Consider the following 26,143-nt stretch of genomic DNA (forward strand, 5'->3'; position numbering starts at 1 on the left):
TTGACTTTTTCCAGATCTTTGGATTTCTCTGCAAGATTTCTCTGACAATTTGAATGTTCCCTAAATGATGAAAAAATCCAAATCTTTGCAATTTTAGGCTGAGATATGTTACTACATTTGTCATTCTTAAAGGCTTACTGTAACAGGCTTTTTTTTTTACCCAGTCATGTCACTCAATTGTTGCTAAACAGTGCTAAATAATTTTTGAGTGATCAGCTGGGTCTTTCTTTAAGCATCACAAAACTCTTTGACATCCTTTCCTGAGTTTTAACATTAGTTCTCTTTGTATTACTTGCTAATAAATATGTTATTTTATGATTTGCAAACTACAGTTACATTCCACACATTCCACAATCGTTGGCATTTGGACAGACAGAATGGAGAATTCATACATTTTTAGAAGCAAAAATGAAATAAGATACAGCCATCTTTCTACATATAAGATGTTTTTCCGTCTTATTCTTAGGATCACATATAGAACTGAAAGACAGGTAGAAACAGTGAAGCTTCACAGAGGAATTGCATAGACGTTTTCTAGATTGCATGAACTTTAATGACAGATTTCATTTAGTTATTCACAATAGGGCTGCCACGATTAGTCAACTATCAAAATTGTCGACGACTAATTTAATAGTCAACGCGTCATTTGAAGCTTTGTAAGATCCCAAAAGGCGCAGGAATTAAAGAGTGTAATAACGGATGTACAAGGATACCAGCTGCTGTTAAGCCCCGAAGAAGAAGAAGAAGCTGTGTCCCAGAGTTCATAGTGCGGCCCTGCTCAGTTTCCAGCAGCTAGTTAGTTTTAATCTTACTGTTATTAATCTTTCTGGGTCACAAAATAAACGTTTAACATGTTTTCAGGCGAGAATGTAGCTGTGTAAACCTCAAATATCTGCTCAGTTTATCAAGACACCACATATTTTCAAAAGCGCTCCGACATTTTCGGATATGTCTGTTACCCATTAGCTCGATAGCTAGCCAGGGTTCAACACTCACTAGAGCCGGTGAGAACACCGGACTCCGGGCAAATCGTTTTCAAACCCACCGCCGTTTTTCGCTATCCTGGTTAAACATGATATATAAGTCACTTAGATAACTTAAAAATTATATTGTTTGTTTGGTTTTTTTTAGTGTTTTATTTGTTCCTGAGTAAATCGGTTTGGCTGAGATTAAAGTTATAGTTTTTACACAGCTGAATAAACGTCAAGCAGACAGCTGATTATCAGAAGTGTGAGATGCTCGAGAATATACTGCGGTGTCCTGTTATATTTTAGATAGCAAGGAGCAGACGACTGAGTTTATTAAACTCCACCGAAACAATCTGCAAATGTCATTAAAATTTAATAAACTATCATCTTGTCTTTATTTTTAGTTAGCACATACCTTAAACACTTAAAGCTGTAAGCTAATGATAGTTATAGAAGAGCAGATGCATGCTGGTGCAATGAGCTGTACGTTTTACGTCCAATGGATGCATGATCTGATTAGTCGACTAATCGCAAAAATAATCGTTTGTGGCAGCCCTAATTCACAAAGGTGTAACAAAGTGCACTCTAAAGAGAGCCAAAGACTGTTAGAATCAGTGGTTAAATCAGATGTCTGAGCCGTTTCCCTTTAATTATAGCTGAAGTCTGAAGCTGCCAGTAAGATGTACATTTTTAATGCCTTCTACTTTGAATCCTAGAGAACAATCCATTTCTTGGAGAGCATGAATGCATCCATGACTGGAGCCAACAGTAAGCTCCTGAATATTTTAACATATTTTCAGTCAACTTTCTGTTAATGCAGGCTAATTAGGAATTGCTTATTCGTTGCAAAAAAGAAAAGAAGTCACTCATTTGGACCACAACACCGTAGATAGACCTCACACTCCACCCAGTAATGATATAATGGGAATTACCACATTTTTGACTGCCTGACTGTGAAAACAGTCATGGTTAGCAGTCATAACAGAACAAGAGCAAACCTCCACAGTCATAATTCTGCCTCAGAGGCAACGGAGTCACTGGCACGAACACAGCCACTGACGTTGAATAAAAACGGAACACCGTCAAGGTCACAGTGCCACAATCCTCTCAAGCGCATTGCTTTGGGAAGTGGGAGATGTTGAAACACATGTTTTTCATATTGGCTTTGTGGCGTGGAGTTGATGAGTGCTCTGTTACATTAGCACAGCATGCAGCGCTGCTGTAGGAATCGCATTCAATTTCATCTCTCCCTAATTACTCGCAATAAGCTCTCACTCGATTTACACGAATCCCTCTCAGGAGCCGCACTGCCGTAAGAGTCATCAGCGACCTGGTATCCTTTTCAGTTGTAATATTAGTGTGTTTCAGTACCCTCGAAAGGTCCATTAAAAAGGCCCTTCAACAACATCATTAAGACAATTTACATTTGAGGATCAAGCAAAAGCAGCATGTGTTTCTTTTTTTTTAAAGCTTAAAGTTTTCCCATGAGAAATGGAAATGGAAACCAAGCATTAAAGCCCTAAAATAAATAGCCTTTTATGATTTACTTTATTGACCTGAAGCAGAGGTGGGAATATTAAGGACTTTCCGACCTGGACACTGTCATAATCTCTCAGCCTTTGCTCGCCAGGATATTTTATATTTGCCCTGCCTTGCCCGCAGTGCACCTGGCTGTGTAAATAAGATGGGATTTGTGCTGGGCTTGTTAATGATGTTTGGAAGTATGTTATGGTCATGAAAGTAGTAGTAAAGTAATAAATAATGAGCAGATCTCGTCCAAAGTATGCACGCTCTCATGTGGATGGATTTGACATTGTTCAGAGCTGTCAGATTAATTTGTGTTTGTCCTCTGTCTCCATTTCCTACCCTTTTCCCCATACACACATGCACATGCACACACTGTACTATCCTCTTCTAGGAACAAATGAAAATGGACACATAGTTAATAATATTAAAAGGAGTCCAACATTGGCTATCTTCGGTGCCCTATACCTCAGTCTCCTGCTTCGTCCTACCCATTGGTTTCAGTGATAAAGCAGGTCGTTTCCCAATTACACCGCTGCTGTCACTGCAGAGTAGCCAGAGAGCAGTTTCATGCACCCTCCTTCATTTGTCTCCATCAGTGTCGAGGGCACATATGTGTAACATTGCAGCATTTCACTGGCTCTTGATTCTAAAGTTCATGGCAAATGTCTGCTGTATGCACAGAAAGCAGTGCACCTATGTATTTGTCACATTTTATTCATTAAAAAAGCCCTTTGGCATTTCATGATACATGCATACACCTACTTGTCACAGCATATCGCCACTTTCTAGGGATTACCATGATCCATTGAAAGTGGAACAGTGAACCTAATCCTGTCCAGAGATAAGTAAACAATGCTAATCACCATTTAATATGTTATCTCTGAAGCTGCACAATAACTGTGTATATTTATACACCCTGAAGAGTTTTATGCTGGTTATGTAGAAACTTTGTTCTATAACGCCGAGGCAAAAGGGAAAGACCCTGCATCCTTTCAAGTTATAGTCATACATAAACCCCTCTGACCTACTATAAAAGCCATAATAAATCACTTTTACATGTTGGTTGTTTTTGTAGATTTAACCAACACTTAGTGAACTTTAACTGTACTGGTTGGCGGATTTTTTTTCCTTCTGCTTTCCTCTGTTTCTGGTTCTTGTATGGAGGATCAGAGCTGTGTCTTCAACTATAATGCAGCAGATTTTAGTTGAAGAGTTTCCAAGCTCAAAGGCATTGCATCAGGTCTGCAGTAGAATCTAGAATTTTAATTGGATCACGTCTCCTAAACTGTAGATCCATACACAGGAGTGACACAAGCACGTGAAAAGAGCTACTGACTGATTACCACTGCAAACTGAGGTGAAGAGGAAACAATAATGGGAACAAACTAAAGAAAATAAAGGAAATAAAGGACAAATAAAGCAAATTTCCAATAACAACTTTGAGAGGTGCAGTGGAAAATGTGCTGTCTTTGGTATCATTTTCTGCAAACTCTATGGCCAGTTTTTTGGAGGGCCAATGGAAATAAGTGCTAGACCGGACTCCCAGAGATCACAATAGTGCTGTGTTTTTCAAAATAAAACATGCCAAAGCTGCAACCAGCTACCCCATTATCTTCATATAAAGTTACACATTCTCTTTATCACATGCATTTTGCAGTAGTTGTGACTGACTCATCATTCTCATGGAAAGCATCCCCTGCAAACGTCAGAGTCCTCCTCTCCTGCCTCTCACCCTTTCACCCCAGAAGAGAGTTTATATTCTTGTTTACAGCAACATGCCAGCAGCCCTCTAGCCACACAAATGCTTCTTATTTTCACTGCAACCCTCTCTATGTCTCTTTTTGTGAGGCTTTTGCCAGAGCAGGACGGCTTTTTGGGTTTAGGAAAGAAAAGGCCTGACAGCTGCCAAAACCCATCGGTGGTTGAGAAACAATGGCACGCCCTGTGTGATTCTCGCTGCTCCTCGAACCTAAGACGTCCTCCCTGCTGTAATCCTCTGTTTCATTTATTCGTCAGATCACGGTTGCCTCCTCTGATTGGTTGTGTCAGCTTTGGCCCAGGAACACTGAGACGACCTGACCAACATGGTCAAGCCCCTTGCCAAGAGGACAGAAAAGAAAGAAAGGGGGAATGAGAGAAATGCTTTAATTGCTGCAAGAATCTAGACAGTTTGGGAGAATTTCCTTGAGAAATGTGTGGTTAATAAGACAGGCGAAAAGTGGCAGTGCGATCCAGCGGACTCGAATTTTCTCCACTTCCTGTTCTGCAACTTGTGTGGCAGATGCTCTTGGTTTTGGCCCGGCTGGGACAACGGCTGAAGAGTCATGAGCAATTTTAAAAGTGCGGCTGGGTGGGTGGGGTTAGGGGAGGGTTGTGTTTGTCACAGCAACGGAGGTGGTAGTGGTTATAGTGATGTCGGGGAAAGCCATGGGTAATAGATGTTGACAGATGCGGAATGGGTCGACATGTTCAAGATGCAAAGGGAAACAACTGAGGAAAGATGACTGAGCATGGGCGGTCCCCAAGGCCACACTTTGCAGCCGGCTAATAACAACTGGAATTCTGACATATGTTTTTTCATCGATTCGAGATTTTTCTGAAATACTTCTACTATTCCCTGATATTGGAAGATTTGTTCACACAGTAGCTATTAGTCATTTCTGTGGATATGTGTAAAGCTTCTTCGAGCCCATTGCTTTGGCCTGATGCTTAGAACTGTGAAAGTGATCAGCGCTGCGGTTTCTGTGTGCATTTCAAACATCTCCGGCAGTTTAATTCAGTGTTTGATCCTGACAGAAAATATTTAAATAAACCCCAAAATTGTGTCATCAAATACCAACACACACACAGTTCACTTTGGAGAGGTTTGGAGCAAAGACACGTTTAGGCCCATTTTAGTGAGTTTATTGGAGTGGACGCATGGGGAGAACAAGATTAATGGCTTCAGCTTTATCTTGGCAAATCAAATTCCAATAAAGCTTAAAGAAAAATTAAAATCTGGCCAGTGTGAGCACTAAACTGCCACTTGATTGATGCATGAGGCTAAAAGTAGTTCCAAAAAATCTGCAGGTGATTCTTTTACAGCCAAGACATCCAATCCAAACGCAGGGTTTTTTATTAGCGGCCGATTGTTGATACAGGGATGCTCATTTCCTAAATGAAATGCAGCTCATCTGTGCGTGCCTGTCAGAGAGAAAGATTTATAATGACCTGGTTGAACATTTCATTGCTGGACATTTAATTAGAACTCCTTATTCTTTGTTTAAAACTAATAATTCAAGTAAAATGAGTCCAACAACCTGCACTAAGGATCATATTCAGAGCTTCCTTTTGGCTGCCTATTACAATTCTTTTATGCTTTACTTGAGATTGAGTCAGTCATACAAACCAAAATCCCGATGTGCTTTTGAGGAAAATGAAACAGTTTCTTATTCTAGATCGCTGCAGTCAAATAACATTTTTCCCCTCACAGAGTTCACACAGTTCAGAGAAATTGAGAGACACTTCAACAGGGAGAATGTAAAAATACCATTGTGGGACTGGAGCTACAAGTTGGGTCTAACCAAACAGGACTTTGTTCCAAGGACTCGAGCTTTTCACAAAGAGAAGGCTTTGTTTTTATACTTTGATAGTTTGAAAAATCAGACGTCTCTGAGTGAAGAAATTATCTCTTGCCATTGTGCAGAATCTCTGAGGGCAATTCTCCAGCAGAAGAATTTTAGAGATTCTCACTCTATAGCTGTTTTCACGGGTGAACTTCAGACAGTAATGGGAGGATATGTTGCAGCGTTTTCTGAAGTTGCCCTTTCTTATATGTAGCAAACAACTGAAAATGGTACACTTTCAACTAAACATGTGTCCTTGTCCTTTGATTTAACCTTCTTTGGTTTACAACCGCAAATCAAAAAAGTTGGGCCTCTATGTAACATATAAAATAACAACAAAGTGCAAAGGTTTGCAAATGTCTCAAACACATATCTCATTCACAATAAAACATAGAAAATATATCAAATGTTTAAACTGAGTCATTTTACTATTTCATGAAAAACAGACTGTGTGTAATGTCAGTAACACGTTTCAATGAAGTTGGGAGAGGGATATGTTTACTACTCTGTAGCATGCCCCCCTTGACAGTCCCTAAATACCTGGGAGACCCTCTGTTGGACTTTTGGGAGAGGAATATTGTCCCATTCTCGTTGCTCAACAGTCCTGGGTCTTCCTTCCATTTTACGATGCTCCAAATGTTTCAGCTGATGAATGGTCTAGACTGCAGGCAGGTCAATTCAGTACCTGGACTGTTCCATTATGAAGCCGTGTTGTTTTAATAGATGCAGTGTCCAAGGCCACCCCTGAAAGCGCTGTTGTCTGGATGGGAGCATATGTTGCTCCAAAACCTGTGTATTCCTTTCAGCACCAGTAGCACCTTTCTAGGTGTGCAAGTGCCCATTCTTTAGGCACCACCACACCATCAGAGATGCACACTTATGATAACACTGGTAACAAGCTGGATAGTCCCTCCCTTCCTTAGTTTAGGTGATGCAGTGCCCATTTTGTCTCAGTACATTTGAAACGAGTTTGGTCCAGAGTAGCCGGCAGCGTTCCTGGATCATGCTCACATACAGCTTCTTCTTTACATAATAGAGCTTTAACCTGGATTTAGGGACTCTCTGGCAATTTTCCTTATATACAGTGTTTTCTGAAAACATTCTTGAACCCAAGCAGTGAAAACAGGGATGAGATCAAGGGCAATGTTACTTTTCTGCCTTGTCCCTTGCACACAGACAGTTTTTTGATGATACTATGTAGCTGATGAGATATTCAAAGTCTTTTACCCTGAGAAACATCTGATAATAATAATAATGGATTGCATTTATATAGCGCTTTTCGGGACCCCTCAAAGCACTTTGAGGGGTTCATTCACTCTCACATTCATACACTGGTGGAGGCAAGCTACAGTTGCAGCCACAGCTGCCCTGGGGCAGACTGACAGAAGCGAGGCTGCCATATCGCACCATCGGCCCCTCTGGCCAACACCAGTAGGCGGTAGGTGAAGTGTCTTGCCCAAGGACACAATGACCGAGACTGTCCGAGCCGGGGCTCGAACCGGCAACCTTCACAAATAATGTCACACAATTTGTAGACACAGTTTATTTTGTAGATTTGTCTGCTTCTTCACATCTTTACTTTTGAGAAACTAAGTGCCTAAACGCCTCACTTAGATGCTTTTTTCCTACACTTTTATGCAGCATCCCAACCATGCTATCCTTACCTTGTCGCTAATGGCCATCACATCCAGTTTATACTTGGCTGGTTAGACACAGCTGAATTTCCAACTGTACTGGATCAGACATTTGCGTTCTCACATGAAACCCCTTTGGGAAATGAAACAAAACTTCAGGACTGCTGTGGATGTGGGAAAACAACTTATTTTTATTGCTGTGACTGTCTCATTTATTCTCTGCTCTCACTTTCATTCCTGCTGCCCTCCTAATATCAGTGCTGTCTAACATCTATCGTTTGTATTTTGTACAATCATACAATAGATTAACTCCAGGCTATATCTCCTGTACCTCATTCACAGTAGGATGCCCTTCTGACCTCAGGGTTCAGCATAGGGCCAACATATGGCGCTCTTACGGGTACTGAGAGCTGAGGCTGCTGACAGGCTAGAGGGAGGCAAGATGGTTGGAAACTATTATGGGTCAAGCGCTCCTTGAGGCCTGTGTCATAAAGCCTATCTGACTATCAGACTAGATATATATGGGTGACAGGACAGGAAAACATGATATCGCCTTCTGATATTTTGGACTCATTACACATTTTTTGCCACAATACAGGGCAAAAATGTGATACTTAAGCAAAGATTTGTAAAAAGAAGAACAAAGACACACACAACTACCCACACAAAACTTTTTTCTCTTTTAAATAAACATGACAATATTCTCTCGCTTCATACCATTAGCTGTACTCCAGGATAATGCACATTAACACCAGTGTAGGGTCATGAGACAGAGCCAGGGGAATGTATGGGGCTGGTGTGGTGGCCTGTGGTCGTGTGCCAGTCAGGCCATCATCGAGAGAAGGCCATCCCCGCGAGAGAAGATATCACCATAGCCTGGTTGGCTGACAGTTTCAGGGCCCTTATTGAAAAATCAATGTCCATTTGTGCGTCCAGCTCACCTGGCCGTCTGCCAGCTCGGCTGAAGTCACCTAATGAAGCCTGATCCCGTTACCTGATTCCTGATTCACTGAGTCAAAGTGACTTTGCAGCTGAAGTCATCCACCCATCAGAGACCTCGGGGGTGAGTTCAACGTGAACCAGGCAGCATGCTGTTGTTGTTGTTGTTTCAGTTTGTATCCTCCTGTTCATTTTGGTGTAGAGCAGCAGGCAGACCTGCATATCTGCAGGCGACATGAATCATTCATAGGGAAAGCTGATGGTTAGCTTAATGCTTGTTAGAGCTTATCAGAGCATATTTTGATTAAATTAACACAACCATACTTTAAAATCACTTATCATTTTTACAGACATGAAAATATTCTTTTTCACAAAGTGAAAAGAAAAATTGATGTTTCAAACATCCACTCTTATGCTGCATCAATGGCATCTTGAAGTGACCATAATCACCAGTTTTCTGACTTGTAAATAGCATACACATCATGTGAGTTGAAATCATGAGCAGAAAATTCTTCTGAAAGTTCCACTTTTCTGACTTAATGATATAGTAACAATGCAGAAGTGCCCGAAAAAGCAGATGATGCCTCACATCAGCCAAATCCTGTCGTATGAGGTAATTAAACACACATCTAATAGACAGAGCAGTATTATTGCGCATTATTCATGTCAGGAAACAACTTTACTATACTGCCTTGACATGAATACCGATGGGAATTTTACCAAACTTTACAATCCAACCTATATGCCGTGAAGTTTAATGCTCATGCGTGAGCCAAATACTGCAAGAAATCAAATTCTTCTCATTCCTGCTTCTTTACAAGGCAGGAATCCTGGCTGCCCACTCACTGGCTACAAATACACTTAACAAACTTTCAGATCAGTTTATAGTTTAGAGGCAAGTGCGAGAACACAGTTAGAAGGTGTTTAATTCGCCTATATTTGACCACATTTACAAATATTTGTAGGGATGCATGTAAGTGTGTTATATATATGGAGGGAGAAAAGCTGAGTACTAAATTATTAAACTGTTTCCTCAAAAGAGATAAGGTAGGATGAGGTACATTCCTGTAATCATCCTGCAATCATTCCTGTTTTAGCATTTGGAAAACTTGGGTAATCCTCTCTCTAATAGCATACCGTAAATGACTCACACCAGGATGGATGGCTAAAACCAAAATGCAGCCTGTTTCCTAGACTATACACTGTACAGTAGATTGTAGCTGTGGTCATCTTTTCAAACTCTGTGGATAGACCACTGTAATATCACAGCTGAGACTGAGGCTTTTCTTCCAGTCACTCCACTCACAGTTTACCATTAGATGGATAGAAGGACTACACTATGGTATTGTGCATTGTGATTCATTTTTAGCCCATGCAAGGACTGTGGTCTAATTGTGTCCGGGAAACCTTTCCTGTGTGTAAACGCTCGACCACTCTGACTGATCATTATGTTAAATGTCAGCTGGCTCTAAAGTTGTGGCTGTGGCAGCTGAGCAGCAAAGCCACCCTACTTCGGTGGATTACTGCTCTCTGAAGTTTCATCTATCCGCGGATGAGTGGCCAACAGCGGCAGCAGGCTGTAATCCTTTGGGCCACAACAGCAGTGCCTGATCTAAGGTGGAATGAAACATCCAATCGTAAAACTCCAATCAGCAGGCTGGGGGCAGCAAGCTGATCTTGCAGCCGGTGACGCAGATGTACAATCGCTCCCCATTTGACTGGGCCCTGTGCTACTCTGTCTGACAATGGAGAAAAAAAAACAAGCTGGGTGGGGGGTGGGGGGTGGAGGTTGATGATTAAGTGTTTCGAAGAGCATTCGTGATGTACCTTCGTGAAAGGTTGACTCGTGTTGGGCAGGACGAATGGCAGGAGGAGGAGTAAGGTCAGTGAGGATGGGGAGACGAGAATGATGAGGAGGAAGTTGTTGGAGTAGGAAAGGAGGAAGAGAAAGAGGGGAGGAAGGCACTGTCGAGGGCATTGCACATGATAAGAGACAACATCGTCCAGGAAGGAGAGTGCTCTGCCTTTAAAGCAGCCGATGCTCTCAATGTTGAGCTGGCATTCATTACCAGAATGACGTAGTCTGTCTGTGCGCCATGTCTGTCCCCAGTCTGACCCTGAATTCACACTGGCCCCTTCCTCCTCTCACTGAGTGGGAACCGACACTGCCTGGGCCTGTGCTGCACCAATTCTTTAACATACATGCATCAGAAGGTTTTCTCTAAAATTCCTTTAGATATTGGGAATGCCCCTCTTCGTAGTTCCACCACCCCAGATCAGCCACCCTCCAGTCCCCCTTTCTTCTGCGCCGCGGAGCCTCGTGGAGGAGGCAGTGTGTAATGCAATTTGGTTGATTAAAAGAAAACATTAAAGCACTACCTTATTGAATTTGACGGCACGTACGGATCCGGATCTCACCGGCCACTCTGTTTTATTGGCCGGAATAAAGGGGATCACGTCATTCCCTGTTGCCCCCCCCCCCTCCCTCCCACCTCCACACCGCCCTCCCCAGCCAGCGGCCCCGCCTTCCCAGACAAACCTTGGCAGGAGGACGTCCTGGCAGGACAGAGATTTGTTTAGACCTCGTCTCCCTCTCTTTCCTAACTCCCCACCCTTTTCTCATTGCACCTTTCTAACCTTGCCACCGCGACAGAGAGAGTGGTGGTGGGAGTGGTGGAGGAGGGGGGTGATGGAGCTGGAGAGAAACACAGAAATGGAAAGACAAAGTGAGAGAAAGACCCTTGGCGTAAGCGAAGAGGAGTGATTTCATTTGTGTCAGTTCACAGGCTGATAGGTCATCAATCTCATGAGTGGCATGGGTTAGAGGTATTCACCTCCCTAACTCTCGGTGCAAGATGTCTTATTTGCTGTTCCTGACAAGTTACAAGTACTGTAGTCTATCATTTAGACTCTGAAGTGCAATTGTGTTAGGGAGATGGGATGGGTGGTGGTGGGGACAGAGATGCATGGGGTAAGCCTTCCGTGAATATCAAACACCTGCCAATCTCCTCAGTAAAGGCCAAGTACACTCTCAGCTTGCCATATCCAGTCCATTTATTAGAGTTATGGTGATGGGGCTAGTCTACCCGATCGTGTACGGGAGCAACAAAACAACTTCTGAATGGAAGTCCTCTGTTTAGATGACATCATCTGTGGCTGCTTCAATTACGCTGCAAGAAATGAATAACAGCACACAAGGGATGATGTAATGCATCGGCCCTGTGTGCAGCCACTGAATTTAGACTTTTAATCTATATCGGTCTCCATGCATTGTTGACTCTAAAACCCTTATTACATCATCCACAGTCTGTCTTCAGCAGAACACAAGAAAGAAACTTTTTTTAATCCAATAATGGAGCGACGGCAGACTTAAATGAGCAGAATTTGGTGTCCACTATAAACAAAGATGATGAATATATTGTTGCGTGAAGGTGTAGGGATGATTCAGGCAAGTGCTTGTTGGATACCTCCTCTGCCCACGCCTTCGAAGAGTCGCAACTAGAAGGGCAGCATCCAACAATTTTTGCAACTTTAGTACTGGGACCTCAGCAGTAGAGCTGATATCAACCTCTGTATGCACAATACACAAACAGACTTAGAACTTTTAAAGACATGAGTTTGTTTTAGATTCAGCGTTTGGCAGATTATCAAACAGCGTCTGGAACCCTCACCCCCAAACCACTCCAAAATTTGATCTGGATAGGCTGCTTCCTATAATTACAATGGACTAATTCTAGTAATTTTCCAACCCCCCTCAGTCCAGCAAGCATCCCCTCCTTTATGTAGCCATTAGCAAGGTAACTAAGTGACTGCCCTTCCCGACGGAACTAATTCTGCATATATTTGTGTATCACCATGCCTTGCACTTTATTCTAGGCTAATGTTGTTAGTGTCCAAACTTGATAAATCTGTCCTGTTTGAAACAACCAGTCTGTTGCCTTGTCTTTTCATAGTTGAGGGTATGTGAGGGGAATTGTGTCATTTTTTTTTTTTAACAAAAACTAATCAAAAAGCAGAAACAGTGCAGGAAACACTAAGCACACCCTAATATTCAGTAACATGTACCTCCACCTTTAGCAGCAATTACTTGAAGTAATGGTTTTCTGTATGACTTTATCAGTCTCTCACATTGTTGTGGAGAAATTTTGGCCCCCTCTTCTTTAGAACCTCGTTTAAATTCATTGAGGTTTTCGTTCATGCACAGCTCTCTTAGGGTCCTGCTTCAAGAATTTGATCAGGTTGAGGTCTGGGTTTTAACTGATTCTTTTCTTTTTCAGCCACTCTGCTGTAGATTTGGTGCTGTGCATGACCCAGTTTGGGCCAAACATTACCTGACAGACAGATGGCGTCACATTTGACTCTAGAATACTTTGTTATACAGAGGAGTTCATAGTCCACTTTGTGCCTGCAAGGTACTCAGGTCCTACTGCTACAAAACTCTCCCATGAGCAGCAGTGACCAATGTGGCATGTAAATGTACACTGTACTGCCAAAAGTATTTACTCACCAATATAAATAATTGATTTCAGGTGTTCCAATAATTTCCATGGTCACAGGTGCATAAAATCAAGCATCCAAGCCTAACATCACCAACCACAATGCAAAGTGTTGGATGCAGCGGCGTAAAGCACGCCAACACTGGACTGTAGAACGCTTCTCTGTCTGGCAATCCGATGGAGGAATCTGGGTTTGTAGGTTCCCAAGACAACAGTACATGTCTGACTGCACTGTGCCAAGTGTAAAGTTTGGTGGAGGAGGGATTATGGTGTAAGGAACTCTTGATGTTTCAGCATATGAAGACATTTTGGACAATTTCATGCTCCCAACTTTGTGGAATAACTTTGCAAATGTCATCTTCTTGTTCCCACATGGCTGTGCACCAGTTCACAAAGCAAGCTCCATAAAAACAGTCAGTTTGGTGTGGAAGAACTTGACTGGCCTGCACAGAGTCCTGAGCTCAACCTGACAGAGCACCTTCAAGAGGAATTAAAGCAGAGCCTGTGAGACAGACGTTCTCATCTAACATCGGTGAATGACCTCAAAAATGTGCTTCTGGAAGAATGGTCAAAAATTTCCATAAACACTTAAACCTAAACCTGTGGAAAGCTTTCCCAGAGATTTGAAGCTGTTATAGCCAGGGCTGCACATAAGTGGTCCGCTGTCAAAATAAAAGACGCGCACCAGATAAGAAGTTGGAGCGCGCGTTTGCGTACATAAGTTGTTCTGGAGGAGGACAGACATTTGTTCAGAACTCTTAAAGATGTCGAAAAAGCGAGCTTCGTAAGCAATTACTTTGGTGTCCCTCCACCGCAAAAGAAGCTGGCCGACATCATATTAAACCCTATGGATTAAAAATGGGATGTCAATGCGCATGAAGGCAGACGAGCAAATACTTTTGGCAACATAGTTCATTTGTCAATAGACATCAGTCTGTCTTACAGTAAGTTGTTCTTTTCATCTAGCAAACCCCTGGTAAATTCAGAACTCTGCAGTGTGAATGCATGTAAACCTGCTCCTGACAGTTAAAGGCAGGAGTGCTAAAGAAGTGCAGGCCTTGCTGGGATAAGCTAGCGGTTGGCCTACGGATGTTCCCAATGGTTGACTGGAAGCTTATTAGTCATCATGCTAATAATCAAAATCACATTTCTTCTTCAGTGTTACACTCAGTCTTCCCCTGAATAGTTGCTTTTACTTGAATCCCAAATTGATTGTTACAGGAACTTTGGATGTTGAGGCATTTCAGTATTAAACTTTGTCAGTGAGATATTTTCTGTTATGTAAAACAGGACTAACATCTGCTTCTCACTAAACCCACATGTTTTGCATTGACAATAGTAAAAGAGAGGATGAAGCATTAATTAGCAAAGGATGAAAACTTTATAAAAGCAAAATTCCAAAGTCATAAGCACCTAGGAACCACTCTTAGGTTTATATACCAGTTTTTAATGCATTTACTGGCCGTTTCTTAGGTCAGACCTGCGCATGCATGATTTCAAACTCTGGCTGTCACTTTTCACCATTTCAGCTGCATCATTGCAAGGTGGACCATGAAGCAGACAAATACAGGGAAGGGAAACATGAGAGGAAGAGAGAGGAGAGTTCCAGAAAAAGAGGGGGAGGATGAGATTGCAGTGGCGGTGAATGTAGAGGAGAAAAGCAAATTTGAAGGTTAGGATAATGAGAATGCACTGCCTCACATCGGTGCGATGTGCCACTGAGAAACTCGAGATGCGAGCAGATACGATTGAATGCTAGAGTTTCCCGCAAAGAGCCCCCTTCACAGCAGAGCATTGAGGGAGGTGGGGAGGGGGGAGGGAGGTTAGGAGGGTGGAGGTATTATTGCGTTAAGACATCAGATCCAAGGCATCTTCATCTGTGTATCAGTTGCATCAAACTTTGAAATTGAAAAATGAGAGACACGGGAGATAGAGGAAGGAAAAAGGTGGATTAAAGTGAGGAAGTGCAACGGGGTTGGAATCCTTACAATGAGGTAGCAAAAAGCCATGAGCTTAAAATGGGAAAGACAATAAAAAAAGTGTAAGATCTTTGGGAGGTAAAGGAGCATTTTATAACCTCTCACCATTTCAGACTCGTAGTGTTCTGAGGAGCCACAGGCCTGGATGAATTATTCAGTTTCTGGCTGGAGGATATCCTCTGGGACTGCTGTTAGCTCTCCTCTAACGTTAGAGCACCACTTGATGGTAAATGCTCGCTGGGACAAACAAGAGGTCCTTAAAAAAAGACCTATGCACTTAACTCACACAACAGCAACCCTCCTCCCCCACAACAGACACACACACACATACACACTCACCCCCTCGTCTTGACCTCAGCCAAGATCAATACGCAGCCGGAGCCAGATGTTGCACAATACCTCGACGGGGAAGGAAGGTTTCTAAGAGGAATCCTCCCGAGGAAGTTGTGTGCCTGCATTTATAATTGTACCGAGGGCATGCCAGTAGATTGTAGCGCTGTGAGAAAAGGTAGGGTGGCTCGCATTCAATTTTCACGTCACTTTTTATTTATTTATTTATTTATTTTTACAGAACAGCAGTGATTTGCAGAGCTCAGCGCTGTAATCCAGGGATTTCACACAGCCTATTCTCAGAAAGTCAGACCTTCGGTGCTGACAGGGCAATAAGTGCATGGGCTTTGGATTGCATTGAGAGGTCCAATGCTGCCATCTTCAGGCAATAAGGTGAAGCATCATCATCACTGATGGCAATATTACTGTATATGGGTGACTGTAATTCTAGCACAGCGATCCTTTTCTTGGTGCATGTAACTGATATCGCTCTGAGGACTCTATACTTATACTGGTACAAATGAATAAGATAAGCAGAAGTGACTGTTCATGAAGATAAACGTTTCCTCTGCTGTAACATCCTCCAACGATTTCCCCATCATGATGTTAATAATATTATTGGTAAATTGGTTCGCTGTTGAGCATTGGTTTTCAAACCAGCTGTATATTTTTTTCATGATGTCCAGTTTCAATAGGTTGCACAAACATTTTACTGTTCACAGGTTTCTCCAAACCTTTTTTGAGTTTGAACAGGTTCAGCCTAAAGTGCTCACATCAAATCAGAACTGTTCGTGGAGTCCCAGCTCTGGCCTTCTTTGGCCTTTTAGGATAAATGTTTAAAATAAATAAACATATAATAAATAAAAAGAAATGTTTACCTTCTTAACTTCCACACATGTACATAGTGTTTGGGATATTGGAATATTGGAATTTGGAGTTCAATTGCCATGCCCTGTATATATAACTTTCACCAAGCATGTGGTTAAAAAATCTAAACGTACTACTTGGGGCATTGGTGACCTGGTGGAAAAAAGCAATACCAAAAAAGTTATATCTTAGCAAAGGTTATATCTTAGTAAAGAATTAGCATTGACCTTGCAGCCAACTACTGAAGTGATACGACACAAGATATCCCCTCTAATGTCTTAAAGTATAGTATCAATCTCAATTTGAAGACAGAAAGATCGATTGTGGATTTGGAGTGCCAAACTATATGTATATATATATATATATATACATACACACACACACACACACACACACACACACACACACACACACACACACATATATATATATATATATATATATATATATTCTCCTCTCACCCGCCACTGCAGGCAGTTTTTCTCTTTCAAGCTCGGGTCCTCTACCAGAGGCCTGGGAGCTTGAGGGCCCTAGGACTGCGCTCTTCTGGACAGAGATCTCTGATGTTGTTCCTGTGATCTGCTGGAGCCACTCGCCTTGCTTGGAAGTCACTGCACCGAGACATTGGCATTCAATAATGGTAATATGGTAATGTATGTTCTCCCCCCCAAGCCCCCCCTTTTTTGCCTTTTTAACTGTTTTCATTTTTTTTGTCCTCACAAGAAATAAATGAAAACAACAAGCTCGTTATTTGGTCCTCTCTGTGTTTCAGTTTATCTAGCTGTCCTTTCTTTACATTTTGTTCAGCTTTGGAGAGCTTGTTGGCTGTGGATTCAAGCTAAGGCTCAATTCATTGGAAAGCTACCACTCATGCAATATTTGTTTTATAATTCTTTGAAAGCTTGTAATGCATAATTAACCCAGAGTAAGGCATTTTCACATAACACTTATGCTTTTCAGTTTTTACTTACAAATTTGTAACAACGGTTAACGGTAAAAACAGTAATAATAATAATATTTATATTTATAACAAGGTGCAATAATAATTAATGTGCAATAATAACAGTGTGCAATACAAATACACTTATTCTTCTTTTTTATTACTAAGTTATTTTACTGTGTTGTGTTGTCTGCTTTGCGTTGTGATGTGTCGTATCATGTCGTGTTGTGTTACATGTAGTGCCGATGTAGGACAGTTTTCCAATTTCATTGTACTACTGTACTATGTATGACTGTGCAATGACAATAAAGAGTTATCTTATCTTATCTTGTAGATTCACATTTCTGTTATTGCAAATTCACTTAAAGTAAAGACTCTGAATACCTCTTGAAAAAAAAGGGAGCTCTTTTTATTATTTAGATTCTCTCTTTTTTTCTGGACCCGATCTATTTGCTGTTGAAATGACCGACTTTGCACAATATAATCAATAAAAGAGGTCTTATTTTAAGATTTCAAGGTGTATTCACCCTATCAACAACCTCCCTCTCTCCACCAGTCAGTATCATCTCTCAGCAGACTGATACCAATCAGTAACACAACACTGCAGGGAAAATGAAATGCAGTGCTGCAGTCAGCTTTGCATCGCCTGCTTTTGGTCTGGGCCTCAGACCAAACACTGCTGCTGACTCCCTCCAGAGTTTATCCTCTATCTGCTGCTGAATTCTAGATAATGCTGATTTCTGTTTTTCAAGCGGCATGTAGGAAGAGCTGAAACTGCAAATGAACAAATGAACACAAGGAGACTGGATTTATTCCTGGAGGGGGAAACAGTATTATTCTTTGAGTTAAACATCTGTGGATGTATCAGCAAGCTGCAGTTTTCATCCAAACATGGAAATTTAATTATATTGGCAGGCTTTTATGGCAATAGTTTTGCTGTCAGTAGAAGCAAAGACAACAAGCTTGCTGATTTGATCTTGAAAGGTCAGCTTCCTGATTTTTTTTTCTTGCGATACTAGTCACTATGCTCTAGGGATAGACTGATTTTATGCACATACACATGCTCACCAGAGGCCGGATCCTATTTCCCTATCTTCTTGAGTTGCGTTTTATGTTTAACCCAAGCAGAATGCATGCTATTATAAGTATAATAAACGCGATACACATCAGCATACATAGTAACTGTGCACATGCTAGAACTGGCATCTAGCTTAAAGCACAGCTGAATAAATAGAAACACACAATCATTCGAGGCAGTATAGATGTAAATGTGCTGAATATTTCCATTGCATTGTTCCAACGTCGTAGAAGAAAAACAAACTGCTTTCTTGGCTTGGTGAAATTGTTCTCAAGGACACACTCTGCGCCACCTAGAAAATTTACTGCAGCAAACTTGCAAGCAGTCATTATTTGCTATAATTAGAGGTAAATGCATAGGCATAATAGGGGGAAACAAGCATACATAGAGGCCATGCATGACAAATAACCACATTAGTAATTTGATACAAATTAAATCAATAGATCCCAGCAGTACTGTGTGATTTACAACAGAAGGGGCTAAACAGCGAGGTGATCAAGAGGTGAACAAATCCTATGATTTGTTGTGCAATACGTCTGCATTACAGGCATCTGCTAAGCTGAGGAGGCATTGAGCGCAATGCAAATCTCATGGTAATGGTATTGTTAAAGCAGCCACTGTGTAACCACATCACTGGCAGCGGCACAGCCTCTGCCATTGCAAACCGCGCATTAAAAATTCACTGTAGTGGATGATCAGAGAGGCTGAGAGAGACACAGGGAGAGAGATGTAACCTGCATTGCCTCCTTGCAGCGGCTGAGTGGTTTTACTGTAAGATTGATCTAACCGATCACCTCATTTCCTCTCTCATCCACCATAGCAGCCAAAGCACTGATAGTTTATCCGTCTGAGAAAGTGATTTTAAGGTGCCAAGTACAACACAGGAAATGGCCCTGCAGACGTTCTTGTATCTGGTTATGGCAAGCCTTATTGCCGGCTGTGGGATGAGGCAGCTAAAGAGGCATCACTGAGGTTTGCCAGCGAGGGAGTGACAGAGCAATTCTGAGGACTGTTTCAGTGTCAGCCATGCAGAGCACGGCTGACCAGAGACGTAAATCGATTTGACATGGAGCAGTAGTTGTGGTATTTTCTTGTAAGAATAGGGTTTTGTTCAGTCTTACTACACAGCATAGGAAACTGCTGAACCCGCTGAGGCTTACAAAATGGTATGGCACAGGCGAAAGAAAGACAAGACAGTACTGAGTAGGAGGGACCATATGGTAATAAAGTTAGCTGAAGAAAAAACACACACAGGCAGCATAAAAGTATTTTTCAAAAGCTTTGATGTCATCTAAAAGTGAAACCGCGGGAAGGGGCTTGGATGAGCCTGAACAAGGATGTTCTTGGAGTCTAAATGTAAAACAGCCCAGCTAAGTGCATCCATAGCAGTGAGCTTTGCGGACAATGAGCTTTCCAAAAAATCCAATATGCATATTGACTAAAAATATCCTGTCTTAGTACGGTGGTGGAGGGAAGAACCAAGAATGAAGTCATATCCCCGAGGAGTTTGGCTTTAGCTTTCTCCTCCAAAGCAATCAATCAAAATGGAAACTTTTTTTGTGGGCCTCACTCTCCACTGATAGACAGAGAGCAGACACAGGATAGCCATGAATGTACACTATCTAATATGTATGACCAATGAGAGCCAGTTGTTTCTGTTTTTTTGTTAAAAGACAGAAACCACAAAAATTTACACAGCCAACAATTGAAGAAGAATTAAACGTTTTAGGAATTAGCAGTTTGATCACAAAGTTCTGTGACTTTGCCCATAAAAATCCCAAATCATATCCAATTTAAAGTTGGCTAATCTCCCCTTGTCCTTGTGGCCCTCTGGTCCGCTGCCAGTGCGGTGGGTGTGTTCTGATTGCTCAAACTTGCACACAAAAATTTTCTAACTGACCACTCGTGTACGTTCTGTGTGGAGAATCTGATGTGTGGAGAAGCCAAAGAGCAGTCTTCAATGGAAAAGTCTCCAATACTGGAAGCTAGAGAGGGGGCATCGAGGCAGCGGGTGCATGCTTGTCATTTTGTTGACATTTACGATGTTTTATGGTGTTGTACAGCATGAATTTGACCCTGCAGTTCAGACTGGTAAAATGTATTTCCACTATGACATCCTAATACATCTAAAGGAGAACATTTGGTGCAAATGACAGAGCTATGGTGCGTGAAAACACGCAGTCCTGTGCGCAAAGCACATTGTAAATGCAAGAGTTTTTTGTTAACACCAGAAAACTAGTCACAGTTTTTGCTTAACAAATCCTACTCACCAAACTTTGTTGCTTCCACTTGTTTAAGAGCCTCTGATACACTGGAGGGGATCCAGCACAGTGCAGTTGCGTTGTCAAAATGGGAGTTACATGGTGCAATGTAAAAATAGTAGCCACACTTTGGAGACTCAGCAAATTTAAATAACGTATGTGATTTGACTTTTATGAGTAAAACTTTGATATCACTTGCTTAAATTAGCATTAAGACAGAAAATATGGAAAAACGGCTAGCCAAGCTCCAATCCCCCAAGTGAGGTGGGGCTTATCCATTTCTTTTTCTACAAAAATAAAAAATCTAAAATGATGGACAGACATAACCGAAAGTCTTGGCCCAGATATCTGCTGGCTACATCCCCCAAAACTTAGCCATTATCTCTAGAGGCTCAGTCAGCAGACTAGCTGGTGGGTTCTCAGATTTCCTGCCCTGAATGCAGATAAAAATACATCTTCCCCCTCTTTTAAAAAACTGAGGCATTAATCATAAAACTGTCATGTGCTTTGAAGTTACTATTGTGAATTGGCGCTATGTGTATATATATATATATATATATATATATATATATATATATATATATATATATATATATATATATATATATATATATATATATATATATATATATATATATATATACACACACACACACACACACACACATATATATATACATAATATAGCTTTCTCATCCACTGCCTGCATTTAAAACCTCTGTAGACCATCTTTGGAAGCTGTGTCCACAGAAACAGTTTGAAATGAAATTTTCAGGTCAGCAACTTTTTAATCTAGAAAAGGTGACACATAACACCTATGCCAACTCATATAAATACACCCATACTCACACACATATGTGTAGTCTTAGCAATGACAGGATGGGGAGTGTAATATCACCTTTGGGAAATTAGCTGATGGCAGCAGTTTGACTGCACCTCAGCCTTACCCGAAAGGATCGACTTACGGAGAAGTCAACCAAATATCAATAAGGGTGATTTAGCTGTGCACTGCTCAAGGATAAAGAGCTTATGCATGAAACCTCTGGAAATACACTTGAGCTTGGCGTGTAAAATGCTGTCGCTTCAAGCAAATCCCCTGATTAAATCCCCCGAACACATTTAGTTGGCTGTATGAAGGGAAGCCCGGTGTTGGCTGTGAGGAGGAGGACAGAAAGAAGAATGGGAGATACAGAGGAAAAATGAGAGCAGGAAAAGAATAGTATGTGAAAACCTACAGCATAATGCATTATATACCACACATGATGCTCTTTGATGTGTGTTAATTGCCCCCTTCGGGATTTATGGCCTTCTGTGTGTTACAAGAGTGACATTGTCGCAGATGTTGCAACATTTGTAAATTAAAGGCAGTGCAGTGTTATATTTCTGGATTTTGATCCAATTGCTCAATAGTATCATTCAGAATTTTTGGCAGTGGCTCCGTTGGTGTTGACCTATCAGTGATGAACAGATTTAATTTTATGTGGAATTACTGGGGAGTGTGAAAGAAAGAGGAAGTGGGAAGAAATGAGAATCTGGCAACCCAACTTGGATGTTGCACTTCACCTCCTCAGCCAACGAGACCAGGAAAGCCCTCTCATTGAAATATGATTAAGATTTACAGCTCCTATGAAGAGAACAGGACAATTTGCCTTATTTGGATCATTAATTTTTATTACCTTTCCTGGAAATGTCTGCATTTAGTGTTTTATTGCAATTTTGAAATGTAATGGTTGCTCTTCAGGGATGTACACACAGGAAATTAAATGCTCTAATAACAAAAACTTGCATTAGTCCATTGTTGACAAAATCCGGGCTCATACATAAATGTCTTCTGCTTAATCTTACCATCTCAGGCCATTTTTCCATCATCTCCCATCTTCCATCAACTGACTGTCATTCAGAATGCATGTATATGCTCTGACAGTATATAGAAGCAATGCAACTGAACAAAAGCACAGCAACAGCCCCGAGCTGTTTACCATCGAGTAATAAGCCTCCGCATCTCATTAATAGAGGCTGACTCATGTCGTTTTGAATGCAAGCCTTGAAATAGGGTCACACAGCCCGAGAAAAGAAAGGACAAGAAACTAAGGTAACAGTAAGAGTCACTTGAACTCGTCTTGCAGAATGCAACATTTGGCTGTTCTTAAGAATATATGCAAATAAGAATTAGCGCTTCATGCATGATTTATGAGCTTTAAAGTGTGCAAAAAATGTCTTTTTTTTTTAAAGACAATTGTGTGAGATTTTTTTTATCGTTTTTTTTTTCAGCCTGCTATAATAACCATCAAGGAGAAACATAAGGTTCTTTTAACTCAGACTAAGCCTAGAATTCCTCCTTAACCAAGAGACAGAAGCTGGTCTTCACCTTGTCAGGTCACTAGAGCATTAACATTTTTAGCAAGTCGGCACAGGATAAACCTCTTTTCCTAAGCTCTATGTGCTCACCTGCATTTCTTTTCTCTCTCTCTTTTTTTTACCCAGCAAATCAGTGCGATAACATCAAACATAACCTTTTAAAAAAGAGTGAGACATCACTTAAGAGAGGTAATTAGCTCTTTGAAGTAGTGACAGCTTTCCGTTTGGGAAATACGGCAGCGCTTTCATCTGTGATTAGCTGTTCTTAAGTCCATCCTCAGGTAGAAGAAGATGGAAAGAGACTGGTAAGCACAGGCTTGTTCAACCTTGAAACGTAACAGGCACTTGGGTTGTGGTCTTTTGGGACCCCTCCCGCAGGCGTGTAAGTCTAAAATATGCTGAAGGTCTGCAGGGGGAGGGGAAATCTGCTGTGGCAGAGAGAAGGTGAGGCAAGAAGCTGAGAAAGAGGAGCAGGGCAGATCAACAGAGAGCAGAGGAAGGTGCAGAGTGGATGTGATGGCTGTCAACTGCAGTCGAATTTGTCATAACTATCAAATCAATGTGCAGCTTTGGCTTAGATGCATGAAGCCAGCCTTACTGGCTTACCTCAGCACTGCACCAGAGAGGGACTGTCACTGGATATTACCATGTGGCCTGAGCCTATTTGCCCATGTGGCAGTAGACAGGGACAACTATATATCTCGTCTTACTCCCACTTTCCTGCTCTGGGGACACAAGCATCCCCCTACTTCCTGAAATGTGCCTATGTGCAATTTTGGTGTTTGCATTAAATATGAATAACCTTAGTAATAAATGGAAGCTCTCAGGGATTTTATCTTGAGCCAAAAAATAAATAATACAATGTTTGTGGCACAAAGCTCTTAATGTTCTCCCTGCACTTTTTTTCCCTAATAGTTTAGTCATAAAAAGGTCATTTGGGAATAATTCCAAACAATAGATTTCTGGTGATAACTTTGCTTTGGATGCTTTTCTTGTTCATTCTTTTTGCCACGTGGAAATGTAACTGGAGGCTTGATCTGTTGCTACAGTATGAGATAAAAATATTGCAAACTTACAGTTTGAATGTATAAGTACAGTATATGTTAGAGAATGACAATGTGAATGGTATTATTTCCCAGTTAATCACAATTATTTTATATGCAGAGCAGCAGCTTAGGTAATAGTTTCCTCCACTTCATCTTCTAAGGAATACTGCCCGGATGAGTGGCTGGGACTGGATCTAGTTTTCAGGTTGATCGAGCCGTATAGTTTGGCCGAACGCTTGGAATAAGCGATGACCTTTCTTCTATACATCTCTCCCTTCCACATGGAGATCATCAGCAGCGTGGAGAGCACCACGCCGCCCAGCGTGAGCAAGCAGAGTCCCGCGATGACGCAGCGATCCAGGTGGGCACCTATCCGGGCGCTTTCCATCTCCAGCTTCTCCATCTCTCTCGCCGACACGCTATCGCGGTTCACCACCACATCCCTGGGCACAGCGTAGGAGATGATCACCAACGAGATCCCGGTAACCAGGAACGTGACTGCACTGATAAAGCCGTAGTCTATAGAATTCCCGGAGCCCTCCCCGAAGGAGAGATCATCCTCGGACATAAAAGAAAACTCGGGGAGAGTCTCGGAGCAGGGCTCGCCGTTGCGCACGGCTCTGTGAGTACTTTTGCAACTAGACTCCGGGCTGGCCAGTCGCAGGTTGACATTCTCGTCGATATAGGTGAAAGATGTCTCTAATTCCTCGTCGCAACAAACTCGAATTTTTTCCTCACCGAGGTGACCAAGTTTAATCTCCGCGCCCGCCTTGCGCTGCGCTGTCCTTGGTGTTGAAAGACACCGGCCATGGCAGCTGCGGACCGGGTTACAGGCGCCCTCCCCCGGGATCGCTCCTCCTGTTGATCCACTCGACTTGCGGGCATGCAGCTTGGCCGAAACGCGGTCAAGGGCGTCGGAAATGTCGGGCTGTTTTCCTCCCTCCTTTGCGGGAAGCAGCTCTGGGGAAGCCATTTGTGTCTCACCACCCGCTGGTTCACTCTGAGCCTTCCTCCCACGATGTTTTCACTCCACAGCATCCCTAATAAGAACACACACCACGTCTAAGTTTAACGGTGCTTATAAATGGGATTCCTGTCATTGTAGATAACATTCTTATTTTTCTCGTATGTCATAATTCACGAATGCGCTAAAACTTGTGCGTAAAATGAAGAATCCACGTATAGTTAAAATAGAGTAATGCTGACGAAAAGACCACTTTAAAGTTGATGACATGGTTTAAGAATGGACCTTAAAAGGCGCTTATATGCCAGTGATTAGCCAAATGACTCTTAATCCAATTAGGTAAACAAAACGTACAAATCGAGATTACGCTATCTATTTTAATTCTGTTTTAAAATATACAGTGCTTGATCAATAAACACCTTTGTGAAACTGAGCTATAACTAATCCCTGCAAGCAGAGAGATTCATAACCACTATCAACCCGAGTGCATATACTTCCAGTAAAAAAGCATCAGTAGCTTTAAATAAAAGCACCACTAAGATATACCCTAATCGTCCTGCACACTTAATTTGGATTCAGCGTAAGCTATGAGATGCTCCTCTGCATAAGGGTTGGACCAGCGATGCATATTTTTTCTAATCCCTGACTAAAAAAAACACACACACACAAAAACCCTCAATCCTCCTCAAGCTGCATTAATAAACAGAAATAAACTCACCGCGTTACTTAAGCATCCCTTCCGACTTCTCTCCGTCACAGCGGATGATACCACACAACGGAGGCAGACAAAAAAAGCCTTATCGGTAGATATGCTTTGAATATATTCTGAGCTTGCTCAGTGCTTTGGCAGACCGGCTGCACTGAGGGGAGCTCTCCCCTTAGTCCCTCCCACACACACACAGCCTGCGACGCCCACGATGTGGCGCTGAAAGGAGCGCTGCTATCTGTGAGTCGATTGCGATCGCTGTCCGTCAACAGAAACCAAGACTTGAAGGGCCGAGGGGAATCCTTATAAATGGCACCGAAATGCCAGTTAATAGTTGTAAAGCTCCAGCGCACTATACTGGGAAATATCGTAAATACCGTATAAGCTCAAATGCCATCAACAAATTGAAAAAAAAAAAGTCTCTTGGTGAAATTAGGAGTTTAGG

General features: G+C 41.9%; 1 protein-coding gene across 1 annotated transcript; it reads right to left on the reverse strand.

Annotated features, from left to right (window-relative positions):
• Positions 1 to 22,285: 22,285 nt before the first annotated feature.
• On the reverse strand, positions 22,286 to 25,856 carry tmem74 (transmembrane protein 74). The gene is made up of 2 exons (XM_006794845.3): positions 25,711 to 25,856; positions 22,286 to 25,068 (listed from the first exon to the last, which is right to left on the reverse strand). Exon 2 carries the CDS (start codon positions 24,999 to 25,001, stop codon positions 24,156 to 24,158), a length of 846 nt encoding a protein of 281 aa, XP_006794908.2. The 5' UTR covers positions 25,002 to 25,068; positions 25,711 to 25,856; the 3' UTR covers positions 22,286 to 24,155.
• Positions 25,857 to 26,143: the final 287 nt, after the last annotated feature.

Source organism: Neolamprologus brichardi, chromosome 11, assembly GCF_056152115.1.
Source record: "Neolamprologus brichardi isolate AB-2024 chromosome 11, ASM5615211v1, whole genome shotgun sequence".
Taxonomy (NCBI): Eukaryota; Metazoa; Chordata; class Actinopteri; order Cichliformes; family Cichlidae; genus Neolamprologus; species Neolamprologus brichardi.